This window comes from Gallinula chloropus, assembly GCF_964237585.1.
Source record: "Gallinula chloropus genome assembly, chromosome: 1".
NCBI classification, from domain to species: domain Eukaryota; kingdom Metazoa; phylum Chordata; class Aves; order Gruiformes; family Rallidae; genus Gallinula; species Gallinula chloropus.
In genome coordinates this window covers 45,604,125-45,620,826 of record NC_140085.1, presented here as the reverse complement: position 1 = coordinate 45,620,826, position 16,702 = coordinate 45,604,125, and the positions used below count along the sequence as shown (strand labels likewise).

General features: G+C 41.2%; 1 protein-coding gene across 1 annotated transcript in view; it reads right to left on the bottom strand.

The window, feature by feature from the left end:
• Positions 1-16,702, bottom strand: part of PLXNB2 (plexin B2) — a 77,226-nt gene that overhangs the window by 42,435 nt on the left and 18,089 nt on the right. Inside the window, exons 10-14 of the mRNA XM_084262718.1 lie at positions 12,775-12,867; positions 11,511-11,592; positions 6,921-7,093; positions 4,473-4,621; positions 1,312-1,420 (exon numbers count right to left, since the gene is read on the bottom strand). Coding sequence (XP_084118844.1) covers positions 1,312-1,420; positions 4,473-4,621; positions 6,921-7,093; positions 11,511-11,592; positions 12,775-12,867 — 606 coding nt within the window. The remainder of the gene's footprint in view (positions 1-1,311; positions 1,421-4,472; positions 4,622-6,920; positions 7,094-11,510; positions 11,593-12,774; positions 12,868-16,702) is intronic.

Genomic DNA, 16,702 nt, shown 5'->3' with positions numbered 1-16,702 from the left:
TGGAAGTCTGTATGGGGGCTTCAGATTACATTTCAGCGCACTCCATAACTTCTTCATGTGGTTTTCATAGAAACCACAGAAGAATCTTTACATACAGGAGAAGCACAGGAACTGGTGCAAAATGTACCAAACATAATGGGCTCATGTCAAAATTTCATATCATATAGGGTTTACTGTCATAGCCTCTGCCCTAGAGACCATGAACACATAAACCCCGGACATTATGTTGTTGCTCTCCAGTTGAGATGACTGAGATTGATGAAGGAAGACTTAATTATAACCTACATTTCCATAAAGGAACAGAGGGCATTTTCAAGCAAAAAATGTGTTTTTCTGCAGAGATATTACTGGGGAGAGGAGGTGTTCACTTGGAAATTATGGAAAAAACACTTTCAGCCTGTTCTGCAAAAACAAGAATGTATTTTTTTACTTAGTCCGCTGCTTACTGCCAACTTCTTTCCTTTACTTTCCATCAACATCGAGAGTTAACGAGACAGAAGTTTAACTAAGGGAGAAGATAAAAGCCTAACCCACCCTTTATGTTTTATAGATACACAGTTTATAGGTGTAATTTTAAGCATCAATATGAGATGATTTAAACCTTGCTGCTATTACAGGCTCTTATAAATTTTGAAGACCTCATAGATACAGATAAAGCTACTTGCTGCTAAAACCACAGGCTAGACCAGCTATAACCTAGGACCACATTTAGGGTACAGCGATTAAGACACAAATGAAATTCTCCTTCTTAGTGTCACTGAAAACAAAGCACACGTGTAATATCAACACGTCACGCTGTCTGTGGCTCTGCATGCCAGATTTTTGAATGAAATAAATTATTAAAAAAGTAATGTACCTTCATTACTTATTCTTCTGCTGCTCTACATCCATTCTTGTAATTAAGAACATTGGCTAGACTAAACACTGTGATTAAAATAGTGCACCAACTGTGTACCTAAAGAATACCTAATTTTTTGCAGTCCTGATTTTTTTTTAATTCTATAGTGACACTTAAGAGACATTATGTCACTGCTGAATAAGTTGATTACAGTCTCTTTCCTACAGCATCTTTTTAACTTGACTCACAAACATCATCCTGTTTTGAGACTCTGGATCTATTGATCATGAAAGGATTTTTGGTATGCCTTTTATATCAACATAAGCACTTGAGTTAAGTGTTTTCCAACATATTGAATGACATTGCTATTGATGAGAAAAAGTTTGAAAGGGAAACACAAGACACTCTGTCCTTGACAGGCAACCTTCTAACTGAAGTCGTGCACAAGGTGTCTCTGAAAAAAATGCACTTACCTGGTAAGTAAACAGGACATCACTTGGTGATCTACCAAATTTTCCATTGATGTTAACTTCAATTTGACCTTGTTTTGGTTCATTCATTGGTCCAACCTGACATACAATCCTAGCAGGAAAGAATGTAAGTTTATCTTTTAGAAGTAACAGCTGCAATACCAGTGCAAAGTATGTGAGCCACCACACACACTGCCAGCAAAAGCACTGCATTTCCTTTATCCTACACAAGGTACTTGAATGCTGCCTCAGATTCCCAGCAAAAACCTACAAGAATAGTTCTAATCTTCTGTGTAACAGGTAGGCAAAGGTGAAACCTGAGTACTACACAGAGGAGCTACTTTAGCAGTCCATTAGTAGACGTCTTCCACAGTAGACACGAATTCATCCCAGAAGTCAAAGATTAACCTGTCCAACCCTCCAAAAGGTTTTCACTAGACCTTGTGATGTTATAATAAAAAAAAATGAACCCCCTCCTTGTGATGTAGAGAATCAGCCTGTCAGCTATCATACAACGTGTGGTTTAGCTGCTGATAACTTTTGTTGTGAATCCTGCTCCCTTTCAGCATGAGATGACTGTATTTTCACACCTATGATCAAAATCCCTTTGAAATTACTGTTCTCTGAAAGTAAATGCTCAGATAACCCACGCAAAATCAGAGGTCAAGGAACACTGGCCAAGAAAACACTGCCTTAACTACCATCGCTGCTGAGTGGGTAGCTAGGATGTTTCAATTTTTATTTCAAACAGGTGATCCACAGAATATAAGCACAAAAATGCAATAAGGATTCGACACACTTGAAAACTGGGACAAATGCTTAATGGAGAGCTGATAATATGGTTAGATAAGGAGGTATATAATGTTTGCAGCCTGTACAGGCAGACAATTTCATATACGACACACCCTGAGTATTGCTGCTCATTTCCTTCGCTCTTTCCCTCTAGGAATACTGCTGTTCTTCCTTAAGCAGTGCCTAACTGCTTAAAAAAAAACCTCAAGAAGAAAAAAAAAACAAAACAACCCAACACCCCCAAATTACACAGTATAATGTGCTTAAATCGGGACTTATAATAAAAGGATTGTCAAGTCCCTCTGCAGATCACTCCAGACTTTTCTGCCTGGCTACTGGCAAATGGACAAAATTCTCTAAATTCTTGCATGTCCTGGCATGTGTATGGCTGCCTGAGTCTGTTCCTCATCATCTCTCTACTGTATTCTTGGAAGTTGTATCTTTTTGTCAGGCAGAAACAGGAAACGGTGCCTTTGGAGGAATTTCTACCATATGTCAAGCTAGGGAGAGCAGTCAGGGGGCCAGGGCTGGGGTGTGTGTGTGTGTGTGTGTGTGTGTGTATGTGCAGGGGGGGAATGTCCTAAGTGGCTACCAGGGATTTTAACTGAGAAAGTTCCCTCCCCAGCACCAGCACTGCCTCCCTTCCCCCACGTTACAAATGGAAAACTACAAAGAATGAGAACACGACTTCTTGAAGGCCAACAATTAAATCACTGCAGAGCCAGAAAGCAGCCTTAAGTGCCTTAAATCTCACTGCTCTCCTGCCCATGGGAGCGACTGTCTCCTAAAAATGACTAGCTTTTTACTGCAGAAGTATAGGGGAGCAAGACTAGGCACTTTTTTTTTCTTTTTTTTAAAAAAAGGTAATAATAAAACAAAAGAACAGGGGAAGATAAAGAAAGAAAATTATAGATACCTATTTGGAGATTTTTAATAACTCCTTTTTTAAGGCTTTAATGGAGAACATCCCTCAAAACCCCCTAATTCGTTGATAAATGACATTATGCAAGTTGCATTTGTTCTCACCCATTGCCACACTGGCAGAGCTTAGGAAACCAGTAATGTTGCTATGATACAAGGAACTATGATACTGTGAAACCAGTCATCTCAGTTCTGGCTCCTTTCCATGTATTTAAAAATATCAAAAAGCTTTAGAAAAAGCCAAGAGGCTGGGGAAATTCTTCTAAGACTACGCTGCAATTCAGTGCAGCTTTTGCAAACACTGAAAATAGGGAATGGAAAAAGATGACTGTGAAAGAGCTGGGAATTTTGTGGACGGCGATGCACATGTAAGGACACAAGTGATAGCGATGGATTTGGGAAGTAGTTAAGAGATAAACAGCTATATATATATATTCTTGAGTTCTTATATTCTGTTTATATATATATGTGCTTGAGTTCTTAGGGGCCTGGGAAGCTTCTAAATGCCTGATCTACAAACTGACTAAAGCTAAAGATCTTTCAAAAGCTAAAATAACTGCTTAGGTATCTTCAGAATCCCTTTCAAAACACACCACAGAAACAGTTAGAAGTTACTGGATTACACTTTATATTAACTGAAGGGAAAGAAAGCCAAGGTTTCAACTACAGCTTTAAATATCAAAAATGAATGAATGAAAAATCAGACTGCTTAAAATACATCATTACTCTCATTTTACTACTGAATCTTCACGTTATGCTTTTTATCAGCTAAAATCAAAAGGGTATTTCCCTCTTGAAATTAGATGCTTGATACAATCAGTAGTAAACACCTATCTACCTAGAAGAATTTAGGCACTTTTTTTTAATCTTTGGCACTGCTTAATAGTGTGACAGGTAATCTGCAAAACATCTACCAACCTGCTTAGGCAATTCAACATCCATGGACTTGTTGACTCTGTGATGAAACTTAGTCATCTAAAGCTAAACCAAAGCTCCAGGCTGCCTTCCTGCCCCCAGGAAAGAAGCTTTGTGGCTGGACTGAAACAAAAAGATTGAAGCTTCCTCTTGCTTTGCCTACTTTCCCATAAATGTTGCATGCTTGGCTGCACTGTGGTTCAGATTTAGCAAAGATTTTTAATGACTAGATGCACAACTATGATGCCTTTCAAATAAATAGTCTGGAGAGATCTGCAGTAATCGCTTATGAAAGCTTTTCAAACCAATAAGGAAAACTTCAATCAGAAGCAGGATGGTAGTATGCTATTGTAAAATATTTGCTGGAACAATTTTAAAGACTCAGGCACCTTACTATGAAGCACTGCTGGTACACCACACTAGTTCTTTCCTCTACTGATAATCTTTTATAACCAGAGGAAGATCATCTGCTACCGAAAACGCACAGAAGTTCCTTTATTTTCCTTTTAAAATCTTGTGAAATATCCAGCAATTACCTGGTGGAAACAGAGTAGAATTCCTCTTTGAAAAGACATTCCTGGTCTGCCACTGTTATATTTTTTACATCTTCTGCTTTTATTCCCAAATTAGATCCCATTATGGTCAAAAGAATTCCACCACTCAGTGGTCCAGTTGTTGGCTCAATCTGTGTTTGTGTAAGGGAAAGTAAAAAAAAAAACCCAGTAAAATTAAACACTGCAGTGATGATGTTGCTCTTCCACATTATTTAAAGCTAGTTTGACTTACCTGTACTTGAAATGCAAAAGATGTTTCTGGTAAGACCCACATGGAAACCCACCATGTCACTTTTTAATGTTCATTAATCATTTGCTAGCTCAGAACCACTACTTGTCAGCTGCAGATTTTGTGTCTCCTGTGACAGACTGTTATGTACAGAACTGTTGCCTGGTGTTTACCCTGTTTTAAGTTTGCTTCTTCCACTAAAGCACTGTGATTTTGAAATGCAAATGGATTGGGCTCCTCTTACAATCATTCCATACAGAGCTTTTCCTGCATGTTTTTTGCCATGGTTTTCTCCCTTCAGGTTGACATCAGAAAAGGGCACCTGCCCAACACACAGCGCTGCCCCACATAGTGTCTTCAAAAGGTCCTCTGGTCCCCTGGTATTCCTTACTGCATCAAATGGCAAGATGCTGCTGTACATGGGCTGATGCTAATGAAATAATTTGCAATTAAAATGAGGACTGAGAAAATCCTGCAGTTGCAGTGGACTTCTCAGGTTAAAATATAGCCTGAAGAGGCACTTGAGCTCCGAATACTTGCTGGGGTACTAACCTGCTTCCCTATATTTGCAGCACCTCCAGTGAGATCTGTGGAAGTCATCAGCTTTGGAGGGCTGAAAGTTTGCCATCAAAAAGAGGGAGGTTGCACAGAGCCAAATTAAGTAATTGGAAGCCAAACAAATACAGCTTCTGAAAGTCTGGACTTTAATGCCTGCTCCATCAAAATCAGAGTTTCTTAGATCTAGGCAAATCTGAGCACAGCGATGTGGCTGCTGCCACCCAGCCAAGCTCCAGAATCCCTGCTCTGTTTCCCCATTGCTTCAACTTCCTCAACCTTCTGCCCACTGGCCATCCTTGTGCGCTCAACCCGTAAATAAACGATCTGAAAAATGACTCAACAGTTTCCGTATGTATTTCTAAATATTTTGTTCAAACCTGAAGCTAACAAAAGCTTTACAAAACCTAGTTTTTTAGTATTTAATCCACAACTGTGTAGCAACAGTATCAGAGTGAAAAATTTGCTCTTCCTTCCCACTCAAATGATCTTTATCTGGGCACAGCTATCACACAAGTGTTCTTCTCCACAATTTCTGTTGAGATTTCAGAGTATGTGCCTTCCTTGACAGACTCCTACTGTTTACCTGACATTTCTTCTTAGATACACCATCATGGCCAACCTCATCCAGCATGCTGCTGGTCTGCCTCTACCCACACTGCACCTCTAGCTGCACAGACCCAGAAGATTCAGCGCCTCTAATGCTTCCTGAAACACAGGTTTCATGAATTAAACAGTTGCTGTTGAGTTAAACATCTCTGCTACAACTCTCAACCTCTGTCATACAGTTACTGCGTTTTGTCACAGCCTGGGATATGTTCTCATCAGATGGTGTGTCTGAGTTTCAGTGTACTGATATCACTTTCACTGCAATTTTGATTTGTCCAGTGGAAGTACACATCACTCTTTTTCTCAACAATTATGCCCAGAAAAAAAAACAGCATTTGGATTGTTGCTGAAAAGGACAAGGATTTTTCACTTCTTGCTTTGGCTACTGGCCCACCAAGGTGGACAATGCTCTTCCCTGGCCCTGGGTCCAATCCCTGGGTCCTTGCCTCTGCTTCAACTGCAGATTAGGTCAGAGGTGCACATTTGGCCTCTCTGACTTCTTACATTCAACTTCTACAGCCTTGTGTTTGATGCTGGTGAGGACTAGAAAATATCACTGATGTCTGGAAAACACATTATGATGCAGAAACCACTTGCTCTCTTGTTAAATACTATTTAAAAGTCTATTAACGAGCCTGCTAAGTAAGTGCTTGTAGTTCCAGGAGCAAAGAACCTCTCTTATAGACTTATTTCAGGTAGAAAGGACTTTAGGAGAGGAAAAAAATCCATGCTAATTCCCAAGAATCAAGTGCCACATTTAAGCATACACTGCTAGCCTGGCTTCTGGCACAGCGAGGACAAAGCTTGAAAAACAAGAAGTCTCAAAGACTCCATTCAGGCTCTTATTTTGAGTCTTACAAATCTCTCACACACATCACTACTGCCATTATTTCCTCACAGCTATTTCAGAGGCTTATTTAACACCCTAAGAAAAAAAAAAAAAAAAACCCAACCCCCCCTGCCTTTCAGTATGAGCTTGCTTGGATCCTTTCTCCTGAAAAATAAGACACTAGTAGGGAGAGAAAAAGCAATCTTACACGAGTGATTTCTGGATGAGGACACGTGTTGGTGGGAGGAGCGTGACAGAGCTTTTCGTAAACGCACTTGCTGGGCTTGCCATCTTCTTCACACCAGACACACTTATAGTCAGGATGGGCTGCAAGGCACAAGCTGCAGTCGCTTCGTCCGTAGGAGCAGTTGTACAGAGTCACTGAAATAGGAACGGTAAATGCACTTAGACATCTTCCTCTGTTTTAAGGACACTCAGTGTGTTATAGGAGGGAAAACTAAACCTATGTGGGAAGCCTGCCTGTTGCTCTGCCATGTGAAAACATATGCACACTCTGTACTTACTGTCTGAATGATGCTGAGAGAAAACTCTGTTCTGCCCTGTATGGAAAAAACTGATACCTATGCATGTGCAGCGTATGAATAAACCATCAAGATGAACCCCAACACATTTCTGTCACTTGGGAATTACCAAAATGTTTAAGTACAAACCCTTTTCTTTGACTGTCCTCAGTGAACCTGCCTGTACAACTGTTGAAAGACTAGTTCAAACAAACAGGTCCTCCTGACGTGCCAGGGCTCAGATGTGGAGGGATATAAACTCTGCATGGGTGTTGGTAGGGACAGATATCAGCTGGCATGGGACCTCTGCCAGTCACTTACTTAAAGGAAGGGAGCTGTGAGCTGCCTTTGTTGGCTGTTTCCAAGACATTTGGACCTTTCCAAAACCATTGCTAAAGCCTGAATGCAATAGAAAGTTAACACTTAATGAATGTTCTACTTTGTTAAAGTTAATACCTCGTCATTTCTCCTCTATTTTCCTGCTTTTGTTTTCCCTGGTGCCTTCAACTGCCATCCTGATGTATGCCTTATTCCTTCTGTAGTGGGGTTTAATTCTAGCTCTACTGAGCCAAGACATCAGGTCTGACAGTCATGCCTCTCTTACTGATGAACCACGCACCAACTGTCCCAGACACTAAGCTTGTTTTGGCCCCCATCAATCTCCAGCATGATGCACAGTCACTGAACAAAATGAATCTTTCCCAAATAGATGCAAAGTCTTGAGACAAAGCTGGGTGGTTGAGCACCATACGGAAAGCCTGGCTTGCAAGAAAACATTTGGAGCTGCACTTGAGAGCTAGCACAGAAGAAAACAGACTGAAAAGATGCCACGTGTTTCTCTAGGGGAAGCGTGCAAGTTGCACAGATTACTCAGTGTGTGAGTGCTGCATGTCCCTGGGAATATGAGCTGATCATCACGGAGAGGGGAACTTTTTGTTCCCTCCTTTTCTGCTCCTTCCCTTCACCCCTGTTTCTGTCTGGATTTTGGCTGCCCTTTTTTCTTGGGCACACAGCCTTACCCTCTGCCACCGAGGCTCTAGCACTTGTTGAGTCTTCTCGTAAATCAACTTAACTTACCAGAACAGCAGAAAACTATTCAGGTTTCCTCCTGTGCTCCTTCAAGAGTGTTAATGTGCTCACAGATGGGAGTGGGGAGTACAAGACAGACATCTCCCCTTTCCAGTAGTGATAAGCTGTTTTATATGCTCATTAAGTCTCAAGAAATGGTACCCTTCATGACATCATGATTTTTGCAAAGGAGTTTCATCCATAAAGATGCAGAAAGCAAAGCAAAGTACACAGAGGTGATCAGAAGTGGACAAGAGAGACTAGAATAAATCCCTTTGAAACTGCATATGGGTAAAGGCCATCAAATGTCTATTTAAAGAAAGTTTTTATTCTTAGAGGAGCAGGACTCTAGGAAGGACACTGGCAAAAGCACCCTCCAGTCACTAACACTTCAATGCACTTGATACCTTCCTAGATAACAGCAGCAGAAGTAACTTCTAAAAATCTAATACCAAGACGCTACCATGTCAGATTCCTACTGACATGAAAATGTAAAATGAGAATGCTGGTTTTCCATTATTTTTCAGCAGTGCCCTTATTCCCCTGCCAGGTGTGAACAGTATTACAGATGCCCAAAACTCGGCTAAAGGCTCTCTGCCACTTGCATGAGAGGATACAACCTCATAAGGGCAGTTTTTCTCTAAAAGATACAAATTTAAAAACCTCAACATTGTTTCACAGCCAGTCTTTAGCAGAATAGCACATTGTTATTCCTTCCCTTACATCAAGAGTTAATGCAATGATGATGAAGGCGGGTCTTAACCCTTCTTACATCTAACCAGCATGTCCACTTGATTTAGAGTAGCTTTCCCAGCACAAACTCAGTCAAGATACCATTGGAGGTCTATGCAAAACCAAGGGACTCTGGCATTTGTAAGAATGAGTCGATGAGAAAGAGCATCCATTTGATTCAACCCCCATCTCGAATTCTCAAGGAATCGATGAGCACAAAGCAGGATTGGCATCATTTGCTTCATATACTGAGCACATCAATACAGAAATCACTGAGTAACAAACATAACCCAAGCAATATTTTCAACGGTTTCTGTGTTAACTGTTCACTCTGAGTGTTGGATGTGAATGTAATCCTGGGGAAAAGCACCAGACTGACAGCCCTGGTATATTGCTGGTTGCTTTCATAAGCAAAAGAGATTGTATGGGCAGCAGCAAGGAAAAGTTTCCTTGTGTCTACGCTGCAAATTGCTTTTGCAGGAACCAGATTGCTTTCTTAATCCCACACTCTGAAAGGCTGCTACTGCACAGGGACTTGAGCAGGTAATATTGTTATACAAATCTCCCCCTTGCCTTCCTAAATCCGGCACTTCCCACCCAGACTGCCACACAGCCACCTGATACAGCACGAGAAGATGCTTACTGAATTACTGTGTTATCCTGGATGGTCTGGACAGGGAATTTCATCCCATCCCTCAGTAAACAATGTCAGTGCTACAACGTCTTGACATCCAGTTGCATAAATGCAATGGAGAAAACTACGGCCTTAGAGCATTAAACACTCCCCCTGTTCACTGATCAGCTCATTAAATGTACCAGCAGCAAGCCACTCATTAGATTCAGACTCTTATCCATCACCTTGAGATGCCAGCTGTGAAATCATTGATAAAAAGGACAAAGGATAAAAGGGATATATTGGATTTCATACTGTTCCGAACCCCTGATGGCTGGAGATGTAAAAACGCTATCGTAACTTAGTATTCACTAAGTGTTACACAAAGAAAGGGTTCTTTCACTGGCAGGTTCAAAGGTGCTTCTCAGCAGCAACCATATACCCAAAGCCAAATCTTTTCAAGATGCATAAAAAACATTTCACTCCGGATTTCATATGGCAAGGAAATTTAAAGGCAGCAGAGAATTTGGATTAAAAAAAAGAATCCCTTTTATAATCAAAAGAGACATTTGTTGATAATTTTTCAATTCCCCTCTTGCAAGTGTTCCCTATTTCAATTTGAATGATAACATTTCTTTAATAATTTAACTACTACTTTTTTTTTCCTGTTTTTTTCCCAGGCTGGGAAAAAAGATATTGGAAATATCTGGTCACAATTCTGCAGTTTTAAACACCACAGCCTTTGGAATGGAAATTAAGACAGTGTGAGATTGCAATATGACCTCCCTGTAACATTCAAGCCAGGTCCTCTTTTAAGTGCTTTCAACTCTGCACACAGAGCTACAGGGAAAATCTTCTAAAAACATACCTCTGCCAGTAACAAAAGGAATAAATTTAAATATTGTCCAGATGGAAAAAATATGGTCTGAAGATTTAATATGCAGGGGGAGTTACTTGGGGGCTGTATCAGTTTTCCTGCCATTGACTTGTCTCTCAAGTAACAAGGGTGTTGCCTCACGGTTTTTGCAAGATCGTGCCTTATACTTCAGCCCAAAGGAGTGTAAGGTATGTCCCAGCACCCAGATACTGCTCCACTGATTTGGCAGAGGTTTCTCAGCTCAGCACTAGACTCACAGAAATATTTGCCTCATTGTGTGTTGAAAGAAATACAGACATTTATATTTATAAAGGATTTTATATCAGAGATATAAAACACTTAATAGACTTTTTGTTGCCCCTTCACCTGGTCTAGTGGAGGGTGTCCCTGCCTATGGCAGGGGGGGTTGGATCTAGATGATCTTGGAGTCTGTTCCAACACAAACCAGCCTGCGATTCTATGTTTCTATAATAGAAATTGATAAAGTAAGAAGCTGAAAGCACGCTGAGTGTTTCTGTGTATTGCTGATCACCAGCAGATGTAAAGACTGCAGAAACTGAGCTGAAAGTTGAAGTCCATACAAGTGGCAGTGAGAAGGTTCCCTTTTCTCCTGTTGGAGGGGGAAAGTGCATTGGGAGAGAAAGGGAAACAGCCTTTGGGGAAAAAAACCAACCCAAACAACAACCTAAAAAACCCCACAAACTACTTAAGTACATTTGAACTGTGAGGCTTTGCTATTAAGATGCCTTTCAGAGCAAAAGCAAACATGAAAATAATGGTAGCGTATTTAAAGCAGCCTTTAATATATCCAGCACTGATGTTTAATTCATGAGTTTAATATTAATAAGTTTTGATCTGTCAGATTTAATTGTTTCACCCAAACCAGGAAAACCTACAAAGGTAACATTCACATGACTCCAAATTAGGAAGGCATAGATTTCTGTTTACTGCAATTAACCTCCCTTTAACCCCATGTTTCATACTTACCCATCAGTTTGCTGTCAATGTCGATCTTATCTATTCTTATGGATAAGTTAAGTTGTAGAGTCTCATTTGCACTATAGGAGAACTGGAAAAGATGCCACAACAGAGATATTTACACTTTCATTTGGCAAGGTTATAACTTCATGTGTTTTCTATGATTCCCAATAATCCGAGCTGTGATGGTTTTAGAAATTATTCCAAAACTTACAGGTTGGGTGGGTTTTTTTTTTCATCTTGGCAAAACATTTATAGAAAAAAAATGTTTTAATGAACCTAATCCTTCACAATCAGAATCTTCCAAGTACCGAGGGAGAGCAATGTCTGAATACCGGCTTTTCATTAATTTAATTTACATTTGGTTATAAGTACCCAAGTAGCAAAGGTGCCGTTCAGATTCAGTAAGTATAGCTGCTGACCCTGCTGAGTTCTCCCTTCCCACACCATCTGGCCCCATTACTTCTGTGGGCACGGCAGACTCGCACCACATGGAGGGGAAATCTCTTGCATCTTTTGTAGTGCAACCCTCTCGTTAGAGCCAAAGCACAGGGGTCACATGCTCCAAGACATGAGCTTCTGCTGCAAGTAACAACCAGTGGGAAAGACAAAGTGCAAAGAAAAATACAGTGGCTTTATAAAGGATGCTCTAATAATGCTTTGTGCTACGTTCAAATGCTGGATAAATGCTAATTAGCTCTCAAAATGACTCTGTTAGTAAGTATATAAGACGGCAAGGTTAAACACAGCATACCATTTGTGAGTCCAACTCCAGGCTTGGTAAACAGACTATTTTTTAAAAATATGATTTCCCTTCTCTTTAAAACAAATCAGAGTGAAAGAAGCATAGCCAGCAAGTAGCCAAACAAAAATATACTGTCACCGTTCCCATTTTTACAGATGTGAAATGGGAAAGATAATGAACTGGAGAGGGAGAGCTCTGGAATTCTCATCTTTTACCTTCAATGATTTTACCAGATTGCATAAAAAATTAAGAATAAAAGAGGAATGGTCCTGAATTCCTCCAGGGACAGTTCAATGAATCTATGGATTGCACAGATATGGAAATCAAGAGGAAATGTAGATGGCTTTGAGGGGAGACTCCAAGAGCTCTGAGCCAAAGTGACTGCTACTACCAAAAAAGAATCTCCATCAGAGGTGACTTTCTTCTCCAAAGGAAACCACTAGTACCCCTATATTTCTGGACACATGTGGATACTGGAACTATAAGAACTGCATATATTTGGTAGGTGAATCATATCTTTGCATTTACCTCTTCAGTCATGAATGAAAATTTTCCTTCTTCTGATTCATCGACAGGAGCTTTGAATTGAAACTGTCTGTTTCCAACCACAAACTTTTTATCCTATGGAAGAGAAAAGTTTGGCTTAAAATTTGTAAAGTATCACCAAGTGTAATAAAATATCACCAGGCAATATCCTGTCCAGGACCAGAGATAAAAAGACCAAAAGGAGAAAGTTAACCAGTCATCTTCTGCAAACAAAGTTAGGCTGGCACCATCTGCTGCCTTGCAGAACCCTTCCAACATTCATTAAAGGCGGAAGCACTACAGCAGTACAGGTAAAGCAGGAACTTATCTAGCACTCTGTTTCAGGGAACAGTTAGAAAAAGCCAAGAGATGTGAATGCTGGATGGCTTCACGCATCAAACGTGCTATTAACAGAGCTGTGTGAATTGTGTCTTTTAAGGTTACCTCTCTTGGGACCCTGGGCAGAACAGATGTGCAAGAAGTACATGGGAAACTGGAATGAGCATCTCTTAGACCTTGCTGGCTTTGTTTCTCCTGTCGCACCACAACTCCAGCTGTGTCTTCACAGGACAGACTTTGATGGCAGCACCAGCTTAAGGGTATTCCTGTCTCCTAAACACCTTCTTCTCCCTCAGCCCTAAATCCCTTTATTCCTGACTTTAGGCTGCAGCACGTACTGACCAGCACTGTGCTGACAAAACTCTCATCTTGGTAGTCCTGGGATTCAATTGAGGAACTGACCTGGGTAAAAACCACACACGTCACCCCATGACACTTTCTGTGCTGGGTCATTCTTTTGCTCTGCCCCACAGCACAGCTGCACAAACAGCTTTGCCAGAAAAAACAGAGAAAGAAATAAGTGGCAAGGATAATTTCAAGCAGTGTTGTTCGTAAAGACTTACGAAATCAGAGCCAAATCAGGGACAAGACCACCCTCACCTTTTTAGAAACAGAGTATCTTGGGATGGAAGGGACCAATTAGTTCCAACCCCTTGCCATGGGACAGCCTCCACTAGACCATACTGTCCAAAGCCCCATCCAACCTGACCTAGGACACTTCAGTGACGGGACACCCACAACTTCTCTGAGCAACCTGTTCCAGTGACTCACCTCCCTCAACCTGCTCATCACACTGTTTTTGATGCAGCCTAGGACACAGTTGGCTTTCTGGGCTGCAAGTGGGTATTGCCAGCTCACACCTGACTTTTCATCAGCCAGTATCTCAAATTTCTTCTACACAGGGCTACTCTCAATTCATTCATCCCCCAGCCTGCACTGACATTGAAGACTGATCGAACCTAGCAGCAAGGACCTTGAACTTGGCCTTGATGAACTTCATAAGAACTTCACAGATACAAAGAACTGCTCTCTGCTTTTGCCCAGAACCATTTGAGTCTTGAAGTACACAACAAAAAAACCTAATGGATATTTCATTCCTCTTTCCTGCACCAAGGGTTAGTAAGTTGACTCCTGCTGTGATCTAAGCCTTGTGTATGAGGATCCTATCCTATTTATTTGTAGCTACTTCAGTACTGGAATCATTGGTACCCCATGGGCCACTAGGTTTATCTAATTAGGACAGTGCAATTCCTATCACACCTTCACTGTGAGAGGTTGTCTAGCAGACACAAGAGCCCAGGTTTGGGGCTGATGAGCACTTGCTTTAACCAGGTAAAGGGCATGACTCCAGTCTCCGGAAGGTTAATGTTATAGATGGGAACAGATCTTTTACTACTTCCTCCTCAGAAGCTGCACGTCGATGATAAGCTACGGACTGAGCACTGAAAAGACAATTCTGAAAGTTTTACTGCCCATTCTGCTTTATAGAAAATGCCTACATACTCCCAAGTTTTAAGGAACCCTACAAACCTGTTTTTTGAGGAACACTGCCTCACTTTCCCTACTGAACATTTCAATACACCATGTATTTTTCAAAAGTGTTCAGATTCTGCTGGTGCTGCATAAGGCTTTCCCACATGCTTAGCAGAAGGTGCTGGGAGAGAAGTGGAGCTTCGGTGTGTATGACAGCTGTCACCTGGAATGAACTGAAATCTGGAGTTTCTCTACCAGGCTCTCGAGCAGAAGGCCACAGAGCTCACATTCAGCAGTCCGGGTGCAAGAAGAGACATGCAGCAAACACTGGGAAGTGGGTTACACATCAGACACACATGACAAAGACAAGTCCAAATGGGAAATCACTTTTAATGAAAATTTTTGGAGGGCTAATAAGCTTATCGTGATGCTGGTACATCTGTCTCTTCTACTGTGCCAATCTTTCAAGGACTCAGCTGGAGAACGCCTCTCAGAAGTTGCATGCAATATGACTGATCAGTTCTAAACTTTCATCTCAACAGCTTGTCCTGGATGAGGCTATTCCCAAGAGAATGACGACAGCTTGGATTTACTTCTCCTTCCTACTGAAATTCTTTCAGTAGGGGCAGAAAAACAGCCAATTCCTTCTCCTCTTGTAGCCTATTTCCCTCCAGCAGAGGCCCTCAGGAGGAGATTTATTCATTGCACAGCAAGTGTCCACAAGAGGTGCATACAAAAAGTGTGAGCTTATTCTTCCACCCTCAGTTCTGCAATAGCAGTTCTAGAAGGTGTCCACATCTCGTACTTTGGGTAATCCCAGAACTTCACTGCTCATCTCCACATACAGAGATGCTTATATGCATCATACTGGCTAGTGCACTTAGTCACCCATTATTAGGTAGGTTCTGCATCACCCTTTAAAGCAAAGCACGGATTAAACCAAGATAATACAGCTAGTAGCTCAAAGTGACAACAGAACATTGATTCTTGCAGATCAACTTTTTTTAAGCAAGAAATTAAATGAGGACAATAGGAGAAGAATGGCCATAAACCAATGTTCTAATCAATAAAGACCTTAAATGTGCTTATAGCTGCATGACTGCTACCTCCAAATGCACTGTAATGCCCAGCATATCCTGTGGCAAAATCGTTTCACATGAGAAACCACATGTTATTTTGCCTTTGGGCTGTGGGCCAACCCTTATAAAATATCCATCCACGGCTTCTCCTGAGCCACCCTGCCCTCCATGAGATGTTTACCAAAGGCTGAGTGTAAGTTATGCCCTTACTGAAATGAACTTTTAGAAACCAAAGTAATTGCCTCAGAGAGCATGACCCCACAGGCATGAGTGCCTGTACGATTACAGCCTATTTCATGCCTTATTTGTCTGTTTTCACATACACTTCGAGGTCTGTGCATACAGCTGTAGTCACCGCGTGTGCCTGTTCAAGTCCTGGCACTAAAAGCATGATTATTTTGGCTTTAAAAAGCACCTCTCTACCAGGATATCTCAGGCTGCTCCCATGACCGAGATGACGTTCCCACATGGCTCTCACCTAAGAAAAATTTTTCTGACATCATTTGACATGCATTTCTTTCCAGCACCTTCCCAGCCCAGGGCCAACACATTCACCTTCTTCCAGAAACTTGAACTCTATGTAAGCCTTCCCATTTCCAAGCTAAGTACATGCATGCTAGGTCTGCTCTTCAGGCAAACTGTTGAGCACTGCTCCCAGTGACAAAGCATTCAACCCACTGGATGTGTCTGCCTTTGCTACATGTAACTGATACCTTAAAGAAAAAAAGGGAGGCACATTTTTTGTTCCCTTTTCTCTAGTGGTACTTCAGAAGGATTAAAATGCTTATTCATCGAAGGAGTTTTTGGGTTCCTGCTTTTGTTTCTCCTCCTTGGAGGAAAAGGATCCTCTAGAAATCAAATTCAGCACATCTAGATTATGCATCCATCCTGAATTTGTTCTTAAAAGAGAACGAGCTCTTCCACTTGCACCAAGGGAGCGGGGAAAGACTTTCCTCTTGTGCAGAAAAAACAGCTTTTCACAATGCTAAACAAAAGAAATGTGAGCAAATCCTCTGGAATACTTCTCCATTTTTAGCAAA